Source organism: Callithrix jacchus, chromosome 13, assembly GCF_049354715.1.
Source record: "Callithrix jacchus isolate 240 chromosome 13, calJac240_pri, whole genome shotgun sequence".
Classification (NCBI taxonomy): Eukaryota; Metazoa; Chordata; class Mammalia; order Primates; family Cebidae; genus Callithrix; species Callithrix jacchus.
In genome coordinates this window covers 71,396,615-71,419,277 of record NC_133514.1, presented here as the reverse complement: position 1 = coordinate 71,419,277, position 22,663 = coordinate 71,396,615, and the positions used below count along the sequence as shown (strand labels likewise).

Genomic DNA, 22,663 nt, shown 5'->3' with positions numbered 1-22,663 from the left:
GCTTGTCATCCTGGCGGAATTGTGCAGAAGAGAATTCCTAAAGGACTGCAGATGGGGTAATGTTCTGTTCAAAGCAAAACAAAAATTCAAAATCAAGAAGGTGTAGTTTTCAGAATAAAGAGAAGAGAGCATGGGATTAAGAACAGGAAAGTCATTCTTTATTCCTTTTTGTTGTTGCTAAGCTATTGGATTTGAAGACTAGGGTCAAAAGGTAGCTGTGCTGTTTTGAGAACGTTCAGAAGGTTACCAGAGGTAAAGGTAAGGGCTGGATATGTGGCTACCGCATGCAGCACAGGCACTTGTAAATACACAGATTGATCATACCTCTTGAGGGTCTGTTTTAATGAGTCTTGGGCTGGAACCCAAGAATCTGTATTTTAAACAAATGTCCCAGATTGCTTGCTGTGTTGAGTAAGTTTGAGAACTACTGGCCTGTATGGCAGATGTACCATGAGTTAGATTCATGTTGTCCCAATAGCATTAATACTGTGATGACAAATGGCTAAGACATTGAATAATCATGTGCCAGACACTGTCCTAAGTGCTTTACACATATTAACTCATTTAATCCTGCCATCTGTCCTATGAGTTGGTGCTATCTTTAGTACTCTTGTTATACAGATGGGGAACTGTTCCTTCTCAGAGATCTCACAGATAGTAGCAGTGGGCTGGGATTTAAAGCCAGGCAGTATGGCCTATTGGAAATTCATACTGCAATCACTCTGCTCTTCTTAAGAGCTCAGGGCTTAGGGCCTGGGGCAGGGGCTGCCCCAAGCAGATTTCCCCAAACCATGTCTGGGCGTGTGACATGTCCTGTCTTTAGCATCCAAGTAGCGTCTGTATGAAGACCTTGGGGTATCATTAGACTTTCTTTATACATAAAGCTGAAAGGAATGACTAAAACCAGCTGGAATGATTAATTTATTGAGACCAAATTTTGGAGGGTTAAATATAAATTGCCGCCCCTAGGGACCCAAAATCAGCAGCAAAGATAATAGAGGAGGAAGCCATAACTTAACAGTTGCCTGGAAAAAAAAAGATCAGGGTAGTTTTGGTGGACTACAAGCTCAACATCAATCAGCAGGGGCTTCGTGCTGCTGTACCTTTTGGCTGGAATGCCCTTTTCCACTTTCCCCTGGCAAATTTTTAATTATCTTTAAAGTCAGAGCCTAAATGTCACCTCAGCTATGGAGTCTTCTTTGACTTCCACGGACAAATTTATCATCCCATTCTTTCTGCTTCTTTAGCACTTTTTTCCTGACGTTATAATTTTTTGATTATTTTTCCTACTCATGGCACCCATGTTCACAGCCACTCAGCTGGAAACATGAGGGAAGACTTCATTTCCTCCCTCCTTCCCCCAGTGAGTCCCTGTTTCTGGAGGCCCTGTTGATTTTAACTATCTGGATATTGACAAAATCTGCCCCTACTTCATTCCTTGACAAAACCTGCCCTGATTCAGGTCTGTGTCCTAGCTTATTTCCCGGTTGTCACTTGTCATCCCCTGTCACGTACACATTTCCCACAAAGCTGTTAAGAGACTTCTCTGTCATATGCATTCGTGTTTTTAAGCACATATGCATGTGCTTAAAATTTGTCCCTGACTCCCCCAGCCAACAGGATAACCCCAAACCCACAACCATTTATGATCTAACCCTGTCTAACTCAATGGCCTCAACTTTTGACATCCTGCCTTGGTTCTTGGACTCCAGCGACACTGAACTCATTGTAATTCCCCGGGCACTGTGCTGTTTCTTGCTGCCTTGTTTTAGGTCAAGCAGTGACTGCCTGGGATGGCTTTCCTGCTACCCTCTAGAGCTTTGCTACTCAGCTTTCTGCTTGGGAAGCCCCCAGATTCCCTGCCCTGGGTTTTGTTCATTTCCTCTGCATATCTTAATCTCCCACATTAAGTCTTGAGCTCCTTAAGGGCAGGGGCTATATCTTGTTTTCTGTTTCCAGTGGCAAATGAACACTCAGTACATGTTTCTTGAAAAATTGTAATTATTTGTTGCACTTGGAAAGACTACAGAATTAGAATCCTGCCTCTTTCTCTCTTGGATGTGAAGTCTTGGGTATTTCACTGCACCTCTGTGTGAGAATCCATTTGCTCATTTGCAAAATGCAGATAGTTTTACCGCCTTTTAAGTGGCTATTGTGAGAATTAAGTGAGATAACAATATGATACAAAACTTAACACACTATTCCAGGATCTGCAAACTACACTAATGTTGGCATTTTTTTTTTTTTAACATTTTCAAATGCTTTTAAGCAAGAAAAAGAATCATATCTTTCAAGACTTGAAAATGGAATTAAATTCAAATTTCAGGTTATATGAAGTTTTATTAGAGTGAACACAGCCGTGTTCATTCGTATACTGATTGTCTAGGCTGCTTTTGCACAACAGCATCATATTGAGTAGTTTCAACAGAGATTCTGTGGACTACAAAGCCTGAAATGGTTTATCCTTTACAGAAAAAGCTTGCCAACCCGTGCACCGTTCAAATATTAGGGAAATGCATATTGTTCACAACTTCTTTTTCATACCCACAGATAACTTGTTGAGGGTAGGATTCCTCTTTGAAGTTCCAGAATTTCATCCTGGGCCTAGCAGAGTGATCACTTTATGTGGAGCCTCAGGGGCTGGGTTTTGGCTTTCTGGGAAGGAGGGTGTTTGGAGAGTGATTAGGCTACTTGAGGAGATAGGGATCTTCACACTGAATGGGAGTGTTAATGGGTAGGTGATAACTCTTTTTCATGTGTTGCTCTAGAACGGGCTTTCTTAACCTTGGCTCTTTTGATGTTTTGGGCTTGGCATTAGCAACTTGCCTGTCCTGTACCCACTAGTAGCCAGTAGCACCCCCTTATAGCTGTGACAGCCAAAAGTGTGTCTGTACATTGACAGGTATCCCCTGGGTGGCAGAATTATCCCCAAATGAGAGCTACTCTTGTAGAACATTCACACATTAGCTATGGGTTAGACCAGAGAAACCTCCAATGCCCAACAAGGATTACCACTACAGTGCAGTCAACCCGTTTTGGGGGATTCTGCAATCTCAAACCTGGTACCAGTTATGACCTTGTAGGGTTGCTGGGAGAATTGAATGAGAAATTTATTTATCAACACAATGCTTGGCACAAAGTAAACCTCCCCTGTGTCCAGTTGTATTCATTTGAGTGCTTTCTGTTTGTTTTTTGAACTTGTTAGTTTTGTTACTTTTGTACTGAAAGTTTTTAGGAAATTAATAGGGAGAATATACATATTTTAATAATTTTACAGAAATTGTTTTTAAGAAAATACATTATGGATTAGTATTATATTATGGATCCAGGATTATATTATTTTGTAGATCTGCTTTGTCTTGGGGATGAAGAATTTAGAAAAGTTTAAGCTATTTAAGATGAATATGAAATTATTCAAAATATGACATGACTTTCATGGATATTTAATGTTAGTAGCTAGTATTTGTTAGAGATGTACTTTAAAAGCATTGTTTCAATAATTCTCATCGCCAACCTGTGCTGGTCGGTACCCTTTCATACATGAGGAAAACGAGCATGGAGAGGTTTAGTAAGGGGCAGCACATTGAGGGCAGAAGATCCCTTTTCTGAAATAAGGCAGAGAACAAAACACAGAGGTGAGCATTCACTGTCTTCTTGTGAGCTTCGATGTGGCTCTGAAGTTCTGTTTCTGTGGGTTTGGACCTGGAGCTTGGTACTACTGATTTTCCTATGTAGGGCAGATCCACTGGGAAACAAGACACAGTCATGGAGTTGAACAAAAGCTTACGGTTTTCCTCTAGTTTTGAGACTTCCTCGATTTCTGCTTACCCACAAACCCGCATACTGTACTACCCTGAATGCCACATTTGAAATGTGACCCCCATCTGCTCTGTGCCTTCCATTGCTGGCGTCTGACCACTGCCTTGCTGGGCACTGCCCTGACCTCTCCTGGGCTAGCACCTGCCATGCCTCACTGCTGTTAGGAGCCTGGGCTAGAAGGGTGAAGGGCAGACCCCTAACATGTTGGTGGGACACAGGTTTACAACACATTTGTCCATTTAAATAGCAAACTACGGGGTTCCTTGTGTTTGTTTTGGTTAGGTAAAAGCAAAATCTTTCCTTCACTCAGTGCCCATGCTGTACAAGACATGGACAGTATCTGTTTACAGGTGTCGAATACCAGACTGTCTCCCAGTGTCCCAAACTTCATGGGTGTTGGAAGCCTCACTTACTTCTCAGTTGGTTTCTGATATTTTCTCCTTTTCTTTATGAAATATCTAGAGCGGATAGGATGTGGAATGAATACTGTAATTTGTACCCATGTGTCTATGCATCTTTACATTTTACCTGGTTTGCTTCAGAATCTTTTTGAAGGAAATGAATTATTACAGATAAAATTGAAGCCACTTGTGCAATCTTTCCTGATGCCTTTCCTAGTTTTTCTTCCCCTGGGGTAGCTGCTATCCTAAATTTGAGGTTTATTACTACCCTGTTTTCTTCTTTTGCTTACATAAGTGTAATGTTCAAAACGTTATCTTTTGTGTTTAAATTTTATATAAGTGGAATCATCAGTCATGCTATTTTTTTTTATTTTGCAAGATTTTATACTGCAGTGTGCCTTGCCTTCATTCTGAATTTGGTATATTACACAAATGGGTTTCTGAACTTATTAAATATAATAATCATCCTTAGGATGATTTATAATTAAATTTATGTCTTAATCATACATGGAACTTAAACTGACTTTTTGTTTTAGTTTGCCTCTGAGATGTAGCCTTGTGGATAAATGTAGTTCCAGTTCTTCCAGTTTAACGTTGTTTTCTTCTTTTTGGCTTTGTGATGATGTATTAGTCCATTCTCCTTTTGATGGGCATTTACAAAATCTGTGCCATTACAATCATGCTTCAGTGGACATTCCTGCACATGGCAACTGGAGCACTCATGTGAGGTAATAGTTACCTAGGAATATTACCTACAATGTGGGATATATCCGCATTCATCTTTACTAGAGGTGGCAAAAATGTATGCGAACACGACTGTACCAGCTTCCACTCACACCTGTTTGGGGGATTGGTTTTTCATTTTTCACTTGATACAGTCCTTTTGTACACAAAACATACTTGAAACTGCTTACTCATTTGATGGGCCTGAACTAGCTCACTGTTGCTCCTAATAATTTTTTGAGAAAAAAGACTGTGTGATATTTAATATTGTGTAAATTTACTCTTTCTTTTCTTGGATTTGAAAAGAACAGTTTATTAGATTAGTCTGGATTTTTGCAACATTAGAATTTGCAAAATTTCACAAGTATAATTCAGGTAGTTCTTTAATTATGAAGCTGGACTGCATTGCTTCATACAGACAGTTCTGAGATCTCTCTGTGGGACTTTCCCTTCTTCCTCTCAAACTCTGGTTCTCACTAGGGTAGACTGTCCCTAATGCTGTCCCTGTGGCCACTGAAATCCTTTCATTGGGCAGCCTCATTCTACTCGTCCTTCCTCTATATTTAAATCTCCATCAGTTCATGGTAGTCTCCTATACTTAATGCAGATGCTACAGGAGCTCTGCTGAGGGCTAATTGTGTCAGTAGGGCTGAAAGAATAAGGGAAACTAACTTGGAGGGTTAGCTAGACAGCACTAGGTATGACTGAGTTTTAAGCACACTGAGCGATTAACTGTGGGTATGATGATACAGAAAATGACAAAAGATACTTGCTTACTTTCTAATTTTAAGTATACATAGTTGTATTAATCTTTACTTATATTTTTAATGTATCACTGTCCTTCAAATTATAGAAATATATAGTGTTGATTGGTTTTACTTGGTATAGAATACTATCTGTCCAGCTGTTGTAAGTGTATTATAGTTTTATTATTATTTTTTAATGAACCAGCATCTTAAAATCAGCTTTATAGAGAATTAGCTAAGAATATAAAAATGTATATACTTGAACGTATACATTTTTCATGAAAAGTTAAGTTAGTGATGGTGATTTCTGGAGCCCAAAGACTATTTGGCTGTTCCCCAAACCCATGCCCACTTGATAGTTCTTCAGTCACAATGAGCATTTTAATGGAAATGTTCAGTCTTTAGAAGAACCTAGAATGTGTATTATTTAGCTTTTACTGGACTAGACAAGTGGGATTTGTTTCTCCTACTCCAGTTATCAAAATGATTAACCCTTTGCCCTCTACATTCTAATTGTAAGCATTGGGAAACAAAGAGGTTGTTTGTACAAGATAGTTGAAAAAATGAGGCTTTATGCCAAGTGGAATGTTTCTCTGCTGAAGGAGGTAGCAATCACTGCACACATTTTTTTTTTTTTTCTTGTGTTGCAGGCGTCTGTAGAGGCTTCTGGTGAAATCGCATTATGCAAGACTGGATTTCCTGAAGATGTTTACAGTGCAGTCTTATCGAAGGATGTGCATGAAGGACAGCCTCTTCTCAATGGTACTATCTCAAAAGATATATTTGTACATGCAGTGTCCATGCTCATGAAACAAATTAGCCATTAAAGAAGTCTATATCATCTCTACTATATAAAAAGTATGAATTTCTCACAATCACTATGATGAGACTATAGGGACTTTATTTTAGGATTACAGAAGAGCTCATGAATCTCTTACACACATAATTAGAAGGCTCCTGATCTCTTGAAATCTTCAGATTTCTTTTTTAATTTACAGGAGAAACCATTATGTAACTGATGTTTACCATTTTTGTGTATAAATTTTAGGTAAAGAATAATATTTTGAAGAATAATTGTGAAACATCTAGTTCTGATGGTTTCAAAATTTACAGGAAAAATGTACTTAGCATTTTGAATTAAAGGAAATTATTATATTTGCTAAAACGTGAAGCTTTAATATATAGCTGAGTTATATTGAATGAATTTAACAAGTAAAGTCTCAGTGCAGGAGTATGAAATTCATTTTTGTTATGACATTGTTTATAGCAATTACTAGAAAGCTAATTTAGTTGTAGCATATGTGAATTTCAAATATAGACTCATTTCCCATTTAAATATGGATCAAGTTCATTATAGTTATCATATGGAAACTCTTGCCAATAAGTCTAGATAAAATCTGAAATAAAACCTAAGTATCAAAAGGAAAATTGAAAGTCCTTTCCTTTAGCTCTAATTGAAAGCAAATAAAGTTTTTGGTTAGTAGTATTTTCATGGACTTATTTATTATTACGCAAAATGTCACTGAAATGTGAAAGCAGGAAAAATTGATTAGTAAGTTGTATTTAAATTTTAATTCCCCACAAATCTTGCATGTCTCTGAGGCTGTTTTAGAGAGCTGCTTTTAGAACTATCTGTGTAACCTCAACTAATTAATTTACACAGAGCTCTTCCACACAGCCCTAATTGAAGTGTTTCCACAGTACTGACAAACCTTAGTGGTATAGTACTTAAGAATATCATAGACAGAGGACTTTGAAATGTAAATGAACTCTTAGCTACTAAAGTTCTTGGGTGCAGGTTACATTTTATTTTAATTTCTATTTAAATTAGGATTTGCTCACACCTATGCTATCTTTCTGAAGTCGATTTTTAATTTTTTTAAGTCATGCACTTGTCCCTCATTGCAAAAGACTCATTACATGGTATTTTAATGGGTGAATGTTTGAGTTAGTCTGTCTCAATACTGAATTGCTATCTCATCTGGCGGGTACTGGAGGTTTAATTTAAATCAGTGTACAGCCTTTCTTTAACTTAATATGACTTTTGGAGTTCTTCTGTGTGTGTGCCATTTTCTTTAAATCTATAAGTTATTTGTCACCCTAGAGCTTGCATGACCTGTAAATATGTATAAAATATATTGATGTGATTCTGTAGAATAATTCAGATAGATACAAAAAGTAGAATTTGTTGCATTTCTGCAGCATATTTTTGAGATTCATTTTTAAATGGGTAATTTCATTTTCTAAAAGCTTATAATTTGTTGTTTACAAATAAACACATGGTGTGCCACTAGCAGCCTTTGATTTAAGATTAATTACTTTGGCATGTTGAATAGTTTTGAAAATGATAGCTTGTTTTCACATTATTAGATAATGCTGGTGACAGTAGAAATTGGACATAGCTTTCTGCCAGTGTCTTTTTAGGATAACTAGAAACAGGATTTTTGCTAAAGCTGTAAATGTGAAAAAGATTGAAAATATTTTTTTCTTTGTGCTCTAGCCATCACTGAGAAAAGTGTGTGTAGTGGTCTTTGGTAGATTTTTACAGTTTTGGTATATCTACTTGTTCCCAATTTTAGGTTTTAGCCTTTTTTTTTTTTTAACAGTTTTTCACGTAACACCATTACTTTTTTCTTTATCATTCTCAGAATATGTTAAACGATATCAGCATCTTAAAGCTTGAAACATACTGTTTAAAATATTGATTAGTAGGGGAAAAAAACAACTTTTTGGAAGGAAGAAAATTTACACAGGCTTTTGTGGAACATCAGGATTTCTATTCAACACAGTGTGTTATCACCAGTTAATGTTTGTTTTGGAGAATTGCTACATAGGATAATTCTGAGTATTTACCTTTTATATCTTTTTGGAGTTTTTTGTAGAAGGATATGCTGTAGCTATACACTGAAGCCAAATACCACACCATAATTATATCTATGAATTCTGTGTACTGCAGTAAATTCGTGTACTATATATGTGCCACAGCTGAAAGGGATATATTGCTAGGCCAACCAGAGTGATGACTTTTGCCATGAATTTGTCACCTGTAGTGTTTACGGAAAGCAGTAAAATTGTACATAAGAGGTATGTGACAGTTTTCTAAGGCATTAACCTCATAGCGTGTTCTACCATATTTTGGTTGACTTTAGAGTCCAAGACCCTATTGGAATCATAACTCCTAACTCTGGATGCTTCCTTTAATTTCCCATTGATGGCATCTGGGGACAGAATGACAATGGCTTACCAATATGTACAATATACTTTCATAGGATACATCTGAAACACTAGACTTTGTATAAAAGTTTAATATATTGATGTATTGGTGCCGTGAACGTTGATTATTTTTCAAACAATTAACATAATCTTTGCGAAAGTGCTTGAAGAACATTGAATGTAAGGTAGAGACATAAGTTGGTGTTAGTCATGTTAGAAAATTATATAAGCATGAAATATACAAACTGGACTGTGTAGTTTAAAGAGCATTCTCTCCTCCCCATTCCCTTTTGTGTTTTGCAAGTGTAATGAATTTTACCAAATTAGCAAATTCAAAGATCTAATTGTACTCCTTTCATTTATCTTCAAATTTTTAACTATGTTTTTTGTGAAATCATAGAGAGTTTTGTGATTTATATTTCATGTAGTGTCACATGAATATATCCACTCTTTGAAGATAGTTCTGTATTTTACAAAATGGCTATGTAGGCCTTTGTCCCATTTAGTTAGCAAAACCAGATTCTGCTTAAGTGTGCCTCTATTTTTGAACATACAGGTTGTTTCTAATTTTCCTCTCTTATAAATAGTGCTGCTACGGAGATTCTTTTTAGAGATCTTTGATTTTTCTTCAGGGATATTTTCTTTGGGGATCTGTGTTCCAAAGTATAATTACTAGGTCAAAGGGAATGTAGACTTTGACAGTATCTTTTTTCTTTGTATGTAGTAGCGTTCTTTATTACAAGGCTTGTATGTTTAGTTCTTTTCACCATCTCATCACCATTTAATTTTACAATGTATTCTCATTTTGCTCTTTCCCCTTTGGTGAAAATCATTCCTTTTTTTATCCTTTGGTGTAAATGTTTGCCTTTATAAATTAGGATCAATTTTAGTATGTTTAGGTAGTCATTTTTACTTCGCATTTTTCTATTCTGTTTTAAAAGCATTTATGACCAACCTCTTCATTTTCAAAATAAGCAAATTAGAGCTCAGAGAGATTTAGGCTTTTCCCATGATTATATAGCTCTTTTTTAAAAAAAATTTACTTTAAGTTCTGGGAAACATGTGCAGAATGTGCAGGTTTGTTATGTAGGTATACATGTGCCATGATGGTTTGCTGCACCTATCAACCTGTCCTGTACGTTTTAAGCCCCATATGCATTAGGTATTTGTCCTAGTACTTTGCCTCCCCTTGCCATTCACCCCCCGACAGACCCCAATGAGTGTTGTTCTCTTCCCTGTGTCCCTGTGTTCTCATTTTTCAACTCCCATTTATGAGTGAGAACATGCAGTGTTTGGTTTTCTGTTCCTGTGTTACTTTGCTGAGAATGATGGCTTCCAGCTTCATCCATGTCCCTGCAAAGGACATGAACTCATTCTTCTTTATGACTGCATGGTATTTCATGGTGTATATGTGATTATGTAGCTCTTTAGATTGTTAGTAGCAGACCTGGAATTAGAACCCAGGTTTCCTGATTTCTCATTTAGTTCTGATAACGGTGATGATAAAAAACTCTTACGGTATAACACTGAGAAGGGATCCAGCCTAAATATCTAGGTGTCTTGTGGGCACTTTATTTTAGAGCCAGTCTTTATTCCCCACTTACCGTCATGACTTGTGTGTTAACTAGGTATGTTTGGGAATTGGGGAGTATGTTAAGCAATACTCCTTATAATTAAAAAGCATCTTTCAGTTATTGTCACTGTTAGTATTTTGTGCACACCTGTTTACCAGCGGAAGAATCTAGGACGTTGGAAGATAGTATGTAGTCCTTAATGTTTAACTTACACTTCACTGACTAGGAAAAAAAAATCTCTCGTGATAGCATATTTCTTGAAAATGCAATAACTGCAATCATACATTTTCATTTTGTCACTAACAGTGTATCTAACACTATGAAATAACAACTACACTGTGGCATTGCAAAGAGGATCCTGGGCTGTTTTTAGTGTGGATATCAAGAGTGATATTCCTGTGTGTTTTGCATTGGTGGTCTGCATGCTTAGATATTTCTCTAAGTAAACTCTTCTGAATCTGGTCAACATAAATAGCAACCTGCAATTACCATGCATATTTTCAGTAATCCATTCATGCTCACCATCTCTGGGCAGCACATGATGATTATTTTCAACTAGATGGAATTTGATTTAGATTAGTGTGCTTACTGATTGAGGCTTGTCTACATTAACATGGTCAGAGGAAGCTGCAGTATGGTATCTTAAGATAACAGAACTGAAGTACTTTTTATTAGCTTAGTAGGACTATACAGCTGTACAGCTCTTCTATTTTTTAATAATATGGGTACTTTTGTATGCAGTATCACTGAATCAGGAAAGAGACTTGAATTATCTGTTACAAATGCCTTGGCTTTTGGTTTTACATATATTTTTATTTTGATACATCTTTTTGTTATCAAATGTGTAAATGTTTTAAAATATTTGAAAGATAGGTTTGTAAACATCTTGTTAATAAAGCCAGCCAGGGCCCTTGCACTTTATGATTTCCAATTGATTGTGGAAAATGGTACCAAGACAGAGATTGTTCTCTTGGTTATTGATGATAAACTCTAAGGAGGAAAAAATGAAATGCCGTCGTGTACATTCTCAGGAGTGGAGGACAGTTTTTTAAACCTTGGGGTAGTTTTAGTTTATCTTTAAAAAATAATTGAATATATGATATGATCAATAAAAGAACCAAGAACTTTCCATCTTATTTTCTTTTTTTTTTTCCTATTTCAATCCTTATTTTTAATACTGTAATCATTTAAGCTTATTTAATACTTGGAATTTTTTGTATCCCTTTTGTTGTATTTTAGGTCTAGTTTTCTTAATGCAGTGCAGCAAACTAAGATAAGCCAGTTTGGGTGGTCACTTTTTTTTGAAGTTCTTTTGCTGTTCTTCATTGCCTTCAGTAATTTGGAGTAGCTGAGATCTCCTCCCTCACAAACTTGGAAGGAGGAGATATGTGTTAAAGAAAGCAAGTCACAGCTCCACGTCTATCTTGCATGCATACAAACATACTAGCAAACAGACACCGAAATGGTTTAAAACCTGCCCTTTTAAGATCAGAGAGGCTGTTACTCTTTATCCTTTTAGGCTTTCTCTAGTAAACGTCTAGTGGGGAGTAGAAAAGAAACTCAATAAATAAGTAAAATATACTGTATGTTAGATTGTGATAAATGCTATGGAGAAAAATAAAGGGAGAAGAGAAATAGGGAGAATGTATGTTTTTGCATTTAAGTAGGATGGTCGGGCAAATGTCATTGCATAGGTGACAGTGGTTGGTGATAGTTCCAGGATGTTGGTGATGGTTCAAGGGCCTTACATATTAAGGAGAGAAGCATGACAAAGAGAGCTAACAGCAAATGCAAGAGTCCTGAGGCAGAAGTGTGCCTGAGGTCAGATAGTCAAGGGCCACTTTGTGTGGGGCTTTGACTAGGAGGAGCTAATGATCTACAGGAAGACTTTCAGGAGAGGTAAGACATGACCTGACTTTCAAAACAGGATCATGTTGGCTGTTGTGTTGAGGAAAGACCAAAATGCAAGAGAGAAAGGGGAGACCAGGTAGGAGGCTAGTAATAATCTGATGAGAGAAGATATTGGTGTGGATCAAGGTGGTAGCAGTGGAATTAGAAGAAGGGATTTGATTCCGAATTTTAAAAAATATAATAATTTATTGAAGTGAAATTCATGTAATGTAAAATAGCCATTTTAAAGTGAACAGTATTGTGGCAGTTAGTACATTCACAGTGTTGTGCAACCACACCTCTATCTAGTTCTAAAATGCTTCCATCACTTCAAAGTAAAAAAGAGAAAACACTGTAGTCATTAAGCATTTTTCTTCTGATTTCCCTTCCCTGTGGCCCTGGAAACCTTTTGTGTCTGGTGTTTTCATTTAGTGTAATATTTTGGAGTTCATTCATATACCAGCTTGTTCATTTATATACCATCCTTTTTACTGCTTAATGTATTACAGTGTGTGTGTGTGTGTGTGTATATGCATACTTTTCTCAGTTCCTGTTTTCTCTTCTTTGGAGTATATACCTGGGAGTAGAATTGAGGGATTATATATTAATTCTGTGTTTAACATTTTGATAAACTATCAAATTGTTTTCTACAGCATATGAACCATTTTGCATTCCCACTAGCAGTGTATAAGGATTCCAATTTCTCCACATACTCATCAATATTTGTTATATTTATTTTGATCGTATCCTAGTAGGTGTGAAATGGCACTGCTTTGTTGTTTGATTTGCATTTCTCTAATGAATGGTGATGTTTCATACCTTTATATATATATATATTTACACACATATATATATACACACACACACACACATACATATCTTGTTTTCCATATCTTGTTTGGAGAAATGTCTATTCAAATTATTTGCATACTTTTTCAATTGAGTTGTTTGTCTTTGTGTTTTTGAGTCATAAGAATTTTTTGTATATTCTGGAACTAGATCTTTGTCAGATGTATAATTTACAAATAATTTCTCCCATTTCACAAGTGGTGGTTTTAGCCTTTTTGGGCTGCTACAATAAAATCCGTAGCTTGGGTGGCTTATAAACAATAAAAACTTATTTCTCACAGTTCTACAAGCTGAGAAATCCAAGATCAGAGTGCTTGCAGGTTCAGTGTTCGGTGATGGCTTGCTTCCTTATAGATGGCCATTATCACATTGTAACCTCACATGGTAGAAGAGGCAGGGAAGCTCTCTGGGTCCTCTTCTATAAGGGCACTAATCTCATTCATAAGCACAGAGACATCATGACCTGATTACCTCCCAAAAATTCCACCTCCTAATACTATCACATTGTTGGTGAGGATTTCAACATGTGAAATTTAGGGAGACACAACCATTCAAACCATAGTAATTGTCTCTTCACTTTCCTGGTAATTTCCTTTGATACAGAAAAATTTTTAATTTTGATGAAGTTCAACGTACCTGTTTTTGTCTGGTTACTCTTGCTTTTGATGTTGTATCTGTAATCCCAGCACTTTGGGAGGCCAAGGTGGGCGGATCACCTGAGGTCTGGAGTTCAAGACCATCCTGGCCAACGAGGTGAAACCCACCCCGTGTCTACAAAAAATGCAAAAATTAGCTGGGCATGGTGGCAGGCACCTGTAATCCCAGCTACTCAGGAGCTGAGGTAGGAGAATTGCTTCAACCCAGGAGACGGAGGTTGTAGTGAGCCGAGGTCACGCCACTGCGCTACAGCATGGTTGACAGAGTGAGAGTCTGTCTCAAAAGAAAAAAAAATCCATTGCGAAATCCAAGGTTACGAAGATTTAACCCTATATTTTCTTCTAAGAGTTTTATGGTTTTAAAACACTCCTTTTTAGGTGATTGGTCTGTTTTTTAAATTGTTGTATATAGTGTCAGGTAGAGGCCTAATTTCATTCTCTCAATATGTTTGAAGATAGAGTTGACTGGATATGATGGATTGAATGTGTATGTGGGAGAGAGGGAGGATTCAGGGATGACTTCTTGTGGTGTTTGGGCACTGGGAAAGATGTGACTGACTGTGATAGGGAAGATCAGGAGCCTGGTTTGAATTTGTTGAAATGAAGATCAAAGATGACAAGGAGACATGGATATGAATCTGGGGTTCTGTGGAAAGGGCTTGGCTGCAGAGTTGGAGGGAGTACTCAGCATACAAACATCAAGTAAAGCCATGACTTTAATAAAATCACTGTGGAGCTGAGTGTGAGGAGGAGAAGCCTAAGAAAGAAAAGAAACAGTTTAAATATCAAACATTTGAGAACTCTAGTGTTAGGAAGTTAGAGTTAAGGCGAGAAATAGAGACTGAGAAAGAGTAATAGTGAGGTAGGAGAGCAATCAGTAGGGTGTGATGTCATGGAAGGTAAGTGAGGGAGTGTTTCAAAGGAAAGGAGTGATCATCTGTGCCAAATGCTGTGGAAGCGTCCCCTCAGATGAGGATTGAGAATTCACCATTGGATTTAGTAACATGGAGGCAACTGATGTCTTAGATAAAAACTCTTGGGGACAAGGATCAGAAGCTTGATTTGAGTGTATTCAGCAGTCAGGTAGAGTTAGGAAACTCAGTCTGGATACAGATTGAGTTTTTCATTAAAAGAAGAAGAAGAAATTGGATGTTAGTTGGTGAGAGAAGTAGGGTCAACTGAGGACATTTTTCTTGAAGATGGGAAATAATATGTTTGTACAATGAGGTCAAAGAATCCAGTGGGGAGGGAAAAAGTGATGGTGCAGAAGAGGGGAGATAGTTGCTAAGGCAGTATCATCAACTAGGCTAGAGAAAGAAGACCAAGAAAGATTTAGAAATCTGTGTTTTTTAACACATCCCGCAGATGTTTTTATGTACCTGCATTTTTAGAACCACTCTAACACATTTTGTTGAGTCACTCCTAAAATGGTAAAAAACTCTTCATTTTATCTTGCTGCTATTATGTCAGCAGAAGGTTTTCTCTACAGAAATGGCAGAGAGGATAAAAATGAAAGCCTTGTGGTGTTCAGTGATGTAAACAGCATTTTCATTGCTGTAGCATCCTTGACAGATGGTTTTCCAGTTTCTGTAAGAATACTACTGCCACTCCCTTCCCCCAAATGAGGAGGAGATCACTCTCTTACCAAGTCTGCCCCATCTTTGGAGAGCTCTAACTGTTAAAAAGCAATTTCTTAAAAAGTTTAACTGAAGCATATGTTTTTTTAAATTTTTACCCACTGGTGCCTTTGACATCACACTAAGCGAGCATATCCTTTTATGCTCAGAAGTCATTCATTTCATTATTTGTTCATTCTACAAGTACTGTTGAACAGTGTGACATGTGCCAGGCCTTTCTCAAGGAACTGGGCAATAGTGGTCAACAGACAAGCAAAATCCCTGTAGTAGGAACTTAAATTCTAGAGATCCTTCAAATACCTCAACACAATTACCCTTCGCTCCTTATATCTCCTCTGCTTCAGGCTAAACATCAAACAATTTCTTCAGTGATGTTTGAGCATTCTTGTTTACTCTTCACTTTCAAATAGAGGAAACTGAGGTTCTCTCCACAATGAAACTCAGTACCTGTGGGTCTTGATGCATGCTACAGAGGCATTCTTTTTGCCTTTGATGTGGGTACAGGGCTTCTAGTGCAGCCCACAGTGGATCTGGCATTATTTATGGCTACATCATTCTGTTGGCTCCTGTTAAGTCTGTGGTTAACTAAAACCTGAGTTGTTCTTTTTCAAACTGCTTACCATCTTACACTTGTAAAATTTAGTTTTGAACATAAGTGTTAGACCTTTTGGTTTTTTTTTTTTAAGGTCCTAGTTTTTTTTTTTTTTTTTTAAGGTCAGGAGACCCCACTGACAACCGAAATACATCATAGCCCTAGGAATTAATGCCAGTACTTATTTTAAATCCTCATTTGAAGAAAGGGGTATACAGTAAAATTTACAAGTTTCAGATGACACAAGCTGTCAAATTGTTGGAGTAAAACCTTCAGACACACACGTGCAAACACACATCCACAGACACATACACACTCACTTTATTTTTTTGGAGATGGAGTTTCTCTCTTGTTCCCCAGGCTGGAGTGTAGTGGTGTGATCTCGGCTCACTGCAACCTCTGCCTCCTGGGTTCAAGCAATTCTCTTGCCTCAGCCTCCCAAGTAGCTGGGATTGCAGGCATGTGCCACCACACCTGGCTAATTTTTTGTAGAGACAGGGTTTGTGATATGCCCGCCTCAGCCTCCCAAAGTGCTAGGATTACAGGCGTGAGCCACCATGCCTGGCTTCCTTCTTTAATTCATTAAATGCACAAAAAGTAGTCCATGAATTTCAGCCTACAGCAACTTTAAGACACATGTTAAAACTATGTTGTAATTCTTGGCCTATGATTTTCTTAAAATAGAATTCTTAATATCAGGCAATGGAGAAAAGGCCTACTGCAGATATATGAAGATAGAAGTAAGGGGATTTAGGTAATTCCAGTTATAACTGTTTTAAATCTCCCCTGAAAAATGCATCTCATTCTTTTTAATAAAAATTTAAGATTATATATGTTTCTAGGAATGTGCTTATCTTACTAAAGCAGATCTATAGTTGTTAGAGTGTCCATTCATCTTGAGGACTTTTATGTCAATAGAGGGTTGTCTCCTAAACGTATAGAGCATAGAACAAAGATATACCCCTTATGGTGTTTGGACATATGAGCACAGTTTTTCTTCTTTTGGCCTTTAATACCTTTGTGTTTTGAACTGTGTCCCTGCAAGAGTCTAAAATTTGCTTCTTTAATTGTTCGTTGTTAAATCTTCTATAGATCAGTCTGGTTGGGATTTGCTCACTTACAAGGAGAAAGTCACCAGCAGCTTGATCTTTTATTTTTCCCTATTCTATGTGGATTAAGGTCCTTTTTTGAATGCTTTCCTGTCATTTAAAAAAAATGTCCTTTAGCTTCTTTCCAAATTGAATCATCTTTGGTGCTAATAATATACATACTCTGCGTTGTATGAAGAATGAAACTAAGAGCGCCAGCCACTTTTGAAGATAGGTGTCTTTACACCTGGGCCAGTGTAACAATGCATTATTTCACCTCGATTGAAGATTTCCATTAGTGTAAGGAAATATCCCTTCATGTATACACTCATCAGATTTTAATTGTACTAACTTTTAAATTGAATGTTACATGATTCTTTGCTGGCTGTTCATCTTTATTTTTCCAGTTCAATGTTTGCAGTGTTCTGTATTAAAAAGTATAGGAAATAACTCAGAGTCCTCTTGTTTTAACTTTTTTTTTTTAACCCAATAGCATTGATTTTCAAATGTTAGCATGCTTAAGAGTTATTCTGGGAGCTTGGTAAAATGCAGATTCCTGGGCCTCAGTCCAGAATTTGAGCTCTGGGTTCTAAGAAATGTGTTTTCACAAGTGAATTCCAAGTGATTCTGATAAAGATTATTTCATACTATACTTAGATATTTGGTCTTAGTGTGTATTTCCATAACAGAAATACAGATTATGTTCAGTTATGTTCATTCTGTTTTTGAATAGTCACTCATATTAGTCTAGTTGAATTTTTGCTTTGGAGGTTATAAATTAAGTCTTCTTTGTTGTCTTTTATATAGAAGTCTACTTTCTGTCCTGGGATAGACATTACCAGCATCTAAAACAGCTATTGAAGAAATATTTATTCATGTTAACATTTGATCAGAGCACGTCTGTATACATTATTAGTATGTACTATTTTTGTTTGTTTTTAAATATTTGAATATTTATTTCACCAGCTCCTCAAATGTGGAGATGAGTAAACTCTGATGAACGTGTTTAATGACAAATTGCGACAAAGGATATTCACTTACTTGATGGTAAAAGGAAAAAAAGATTACAGCAAAGAACCTGGCCAATAAACTGTACTTCTTAGTTCATTCCTAGACCTGAAAGCTCCTCCTTCCTGGCCATTTCGTTAAACTGATCATATTATGATCTGACCAAGGACATTTTTGGCAAAGAAGAAACACCTGATAATACTGCCTTTGATTTTATTCTGACGTCAGCTAGCCTTCCTGATGTTCTTGACTTTAGTTAGCAACTTGTTGGATTATATTTTGAAACCCTGTAAGTCAGGGCCAGTTCCTTGTTACTTCATCTCTCATTTCAGAAGTTAACTTTAAATTATTCCCAGATTTGGCATGTTTTATGCATTTGAGAAAAATGTTGATAATGAAATTATCAGGTTCTGGGAAGTCTTTATATTCTGGACATTCATTCAACAGATGCTTGTTTTATGTTTTGTGTAAGGAAGTCACTATGTATTACCTTGGAAAATGCCAGTGCCCAGCTAACAATTACTAGTTGTGGTAGTGGGGAGAATATGCATAATTTGTGACAGTCATTTAAATTAAAATTTAAATGTCTCTCTGTAGAATTTCTGCATGGTTTTCAAGGCTAAAAATATAGTGGACCACCTTTATGAAGTGACCAGAGAAAAATCTCAACACAGGTGAATATTTGTCCTTCTAATTTCTTTGTGAGATTAAATCTTTCAGATTTTCACGTTATGCATATATGCAATTACTCCTTCAGTTCAGTCATTTAGTATGGCATCTTTGTTGACTTGTCATCTATATTCTATTGATGCAGAAGACAAATTTATTAAAGCATCTCATTGGATTCGTATTGTAGGAAAATGGTCCCTTCTGGGATAATCTCACACTGCTCAAACTGATAAACCCAACGTATGGTATTCTCAGTCCACTAATGATTAACAAGTTAGTAGACAGCGTGCATTCTCACTCATGTTGATACTCCATTGTCCAAGTTTTGGTAGTTTTATAGGTAAATGTCCTAAGGGTTTAACCCATCTCAAAACAAGAAATAATTTATTATTTCCCAAACAATAATTAAAAAATAGAAAATTAACAGATGCATTCTTCATTTGGCTGTCTGTTGATACATAGTCTGGTCACATGTGGACATTTTGGCAATGATAAATTAATATTTGTAAGAGACACTTTACCTTTGCCATTTAGATTGATTATTTGTAAACATATTACATTTGTATAGCATTTTATACTTCTTGAGAAATTTCATAAGTTTTATTTAGCTGCCCCACACCCTGAGTCAGGTAGAACAGGGGGCGTTTCTGTTTTCACATAATGCTGAGTCCATGAAGCTGAAGTGATTCACTTAGAATCATGAGATGATTCGATAGCTGAACTGGTCTGGATTATTGTGTTCTCACTTTGGTCCCCTCTGGAGGGCCCTTTTCCTCCAGCCCATGATGTCATTGCTTCTCAGAATGGCTGCTTCTGATTGAGCATTTTGGGCACCTTCCACTTTCTCATGCCCTGCATGCCAGTACTCCCTTGCTTATCTGGGTTTTTAAAGTCCATGTTGCTAGTCAAGGTTCATGTTCATTTTCCCATCCTCTTTAAGAATGATCACACAACTTTGGTTGGTTTCTTTGAGATGTGAGTAAATGCATACAGGATTCTTCTCAAGTTTTGGTCCTGCTGCTCAACTTTTTTTTTTTTGAGACGGATTTTGTTCTGTACCCCAGGCTGCATGTGACAGGGATTTTGTTCTGTCCCCCAGGCTGCAGTGCAGTGGTGTGATCAGGGTTACTGCAGCCTGAACCTCTTGGGCTCATTTGATTCTCCCATCACGATGCCCAGCTAATTTTTAAATTTTTTGTAGAGATAGGTTTAGGCCATGTTACCCAGATTAGTCTTGAATTCCTGAGCTGAGCAGTCCTCCTACCCTGGCCTACCAAAGTGCTGGGATTACAGGTGTGAGCCACCTTGTCCTTCCTTCTTTAACCTTGATGGGTTCTGAGCAATTTTTAGTTTTTTCTTTGTGGGGGAAAGGCTGAGGGAAGGGAACAGGTAGTTGGTATCATCAACCATCTACCAAGTATACTTTAAGCCATCAATGTTTTCTATTTAAGAAATATTAATTCTTTTTTTTTTTTTAACTTTAATCAGGAGTCTAGTACCACCATTATTGCTCATGGCAGCCTCAAGCTGAAGGGATTCTTTTGCTTTAGCCTCCTGAGTAGCTGGGACTACAGGCATGACCCACCATGCCTGGCCAATTTTTAAATTTTTATTTTAGAGATGAATTCTTGCTATGTTGCCTCAAACTGCTGGGCTCAAGCCGTCCTCCTGCTTCAGTCTCCCAAAGCTTTGGGATTACAGGCATGAACCACTGCACCTGGCCCAGAAAATCATTCCTGTGGTTGATGATAGAAGACAAATGTAGCCCTTATGAAGTAGCATCTCTGTTTTGTGGTGTATAGTGGCCAGCAGTTAGGCACAAATACAGATATAAATCCCCTTGTTTGCCCAGAATACTTGTTGTTAAATGAAGATCTAGCATATGAGAGCACTGGAAAGCAACAAAAATTGCATGGAAACAAATAAGAGATTGCATGGCTCCGTAATGATAATAAATTTTATTTATCAAGCAACTTACATGTGCCGAGTTCTTATTATACATTTTTGTTTTTAGTTTTTAGCCCTGAAAAGTGGCAATTCTGTGTTAATCATAAGGAAATTCAGATGTAAACAGTTTTAAAGTGATTTACTGAAAGCATATAATTAGCAAATGGTCTGTGGGGTTTCCTCTCCTGTTCTTTTTCTGACATACCATGCTGTCTCCATAAGATGTGCCTGAAAAGTTGAAGGAAGTGAGGAACTAGATCAGACAGGTGTTGCTGATTTCAAGAAGGGCAGTTTGGATGGACAAGGAAGAGAGTTAGATAAGGAGAATGTGTGTGAGATCAGATTGACATGGGAGGAAGATTTTAGTTGAAGAAGACTCCCCCCCCAACCCCAGATGTGAACGATTTGGTGAGCCCAAGTCTTGAGGATGCTTGAGTGCTAGAGGGAGAATTAGAATTGGTTGATAGGGTGCGGGTCATCTAGACCTATGAAGGATAAATAAGCAGTTATGGACTTGGGAGAGGGCAGTAAGAATGAATTGACTTTAAAGACCATAATCAGTCTGTGAAAAATATTTTGTGTGAAATCATTTACATAGAGGACACTATGGTGGCCTCCCCTGAGATTCAGTTTTCCAATTAATGTTTTGGGTATCTGCTCTCTGCTGCTCCCATGCCATCCATAGCTTTAGAAGAAACTAAATCCACCTCTGGTTCTAGGGATGAGGCATCAGAGTCCTGTTCCTCTGACCACAGCAGAACTCTTTGGATTAGTGAGATCAAGTTTAGGGAAATATTGCCCCCTCTCACCCTTCCCTCCTCATCTCCTTCCCTTTCCCTGGGTGATTCTCTCTCTTCTTGACTGGCGACAGGGAAGCCAGTAATCTCAAGAATCCTTATCAATCATCCACTTCCAGGCAGAGTAGAGTGAAGGAAAGAAACTGGCCCTTAATGAAATTATTGAGCTGTTGAATTAATATAATCTAGAAGCTTTTCCTGTCCCTGGGCCTTCAGTCATGTTAGCTGATGAACACCATCGATTGTGTAGGCAGCATGAGATGAGTTTCTGTTTCGTGCAGTGAGTTGCATCCTAACTGATAGTGGGTCTCCCTAAAGGTCTCAGTGGGGATGTGAGCACAGACTTAATAACTTTGGGGGAATGAGAGTCTGGTGTTCATGGTTAAGGCCAGAAAGGGGAAGTATCACATTAGAGAGAAATAAAAGGTGTTTCTTTTTGATCAAGGGGTCCCTACTGCTGTGCTCTTCTGCTGAACCTGACATGAGGTCACCTCTGTAAGGCAGGAATGGTGTCAATTATTTCCCCAGTATTTCCAATGCCTAGCACAATGCCTGATGAATCCTGGCCTTTTGATACTCATTGATAGATTAAAAGTATGTGAACACAAGTTCAGAAATATATTGAGAAATAAGAAATAGGGTTAAGGAGAGTATTATCTATTGCAGAAAATAGTATGAAATATTTTTAATAAGGTAAATAATTTAGAAAGATGGAAATGGGATGCTAGCTTTAGAATTAGTGGAAAATAGTAGGTAGAATGAAGTGTGTGTGTGTGTGTGTGTGTGTGTCAGTGTCACATTGTTGCCCAGGCTGGAGTACAGTGGCACAATCTCTCACTGCAACCTGCCCCTTCCAGGTTCAAGTGATTCTTGTGCCTCAGATTCCCAAGTAGCTCTGGGACTACAGGCATGCGCTACCATGCCCAGCTAATTACTGTATTTTTAGTAGAGATGGGGTTTTACCATGTTGGCCTGGATGGTCTCGATCTCTTGACCTCATGATCCACCAGCCTTGGCCTCCCAAAGTGCTAGGATTACAAGCGTCAGCCACCAT

At 37.5% G+C, this 22,663-nt stretch overlaps 1 protein-coding gene across 1 annotated transcript in view; it reads left to right on the top strand.

Annotated features, from left to right (window-relative positions):
- Positions 1–22,663, top strand: part of CDH2 (cadherin 2) — a 236,558-nt gene that overhangs the window by 21,040 nt on the left and 192,855 nt on the right. Inside the window, exon 2 of the mRNA XM_002757141.6 lies at positions 6,340–6,451. Coding sequence (XP_002757187.3) covers positions 6,340–6,451 — 112 coding nt within the window. The remainder of the gene's footprint in view (positions 1–6,339; positions 6,452–22,663) is intronic.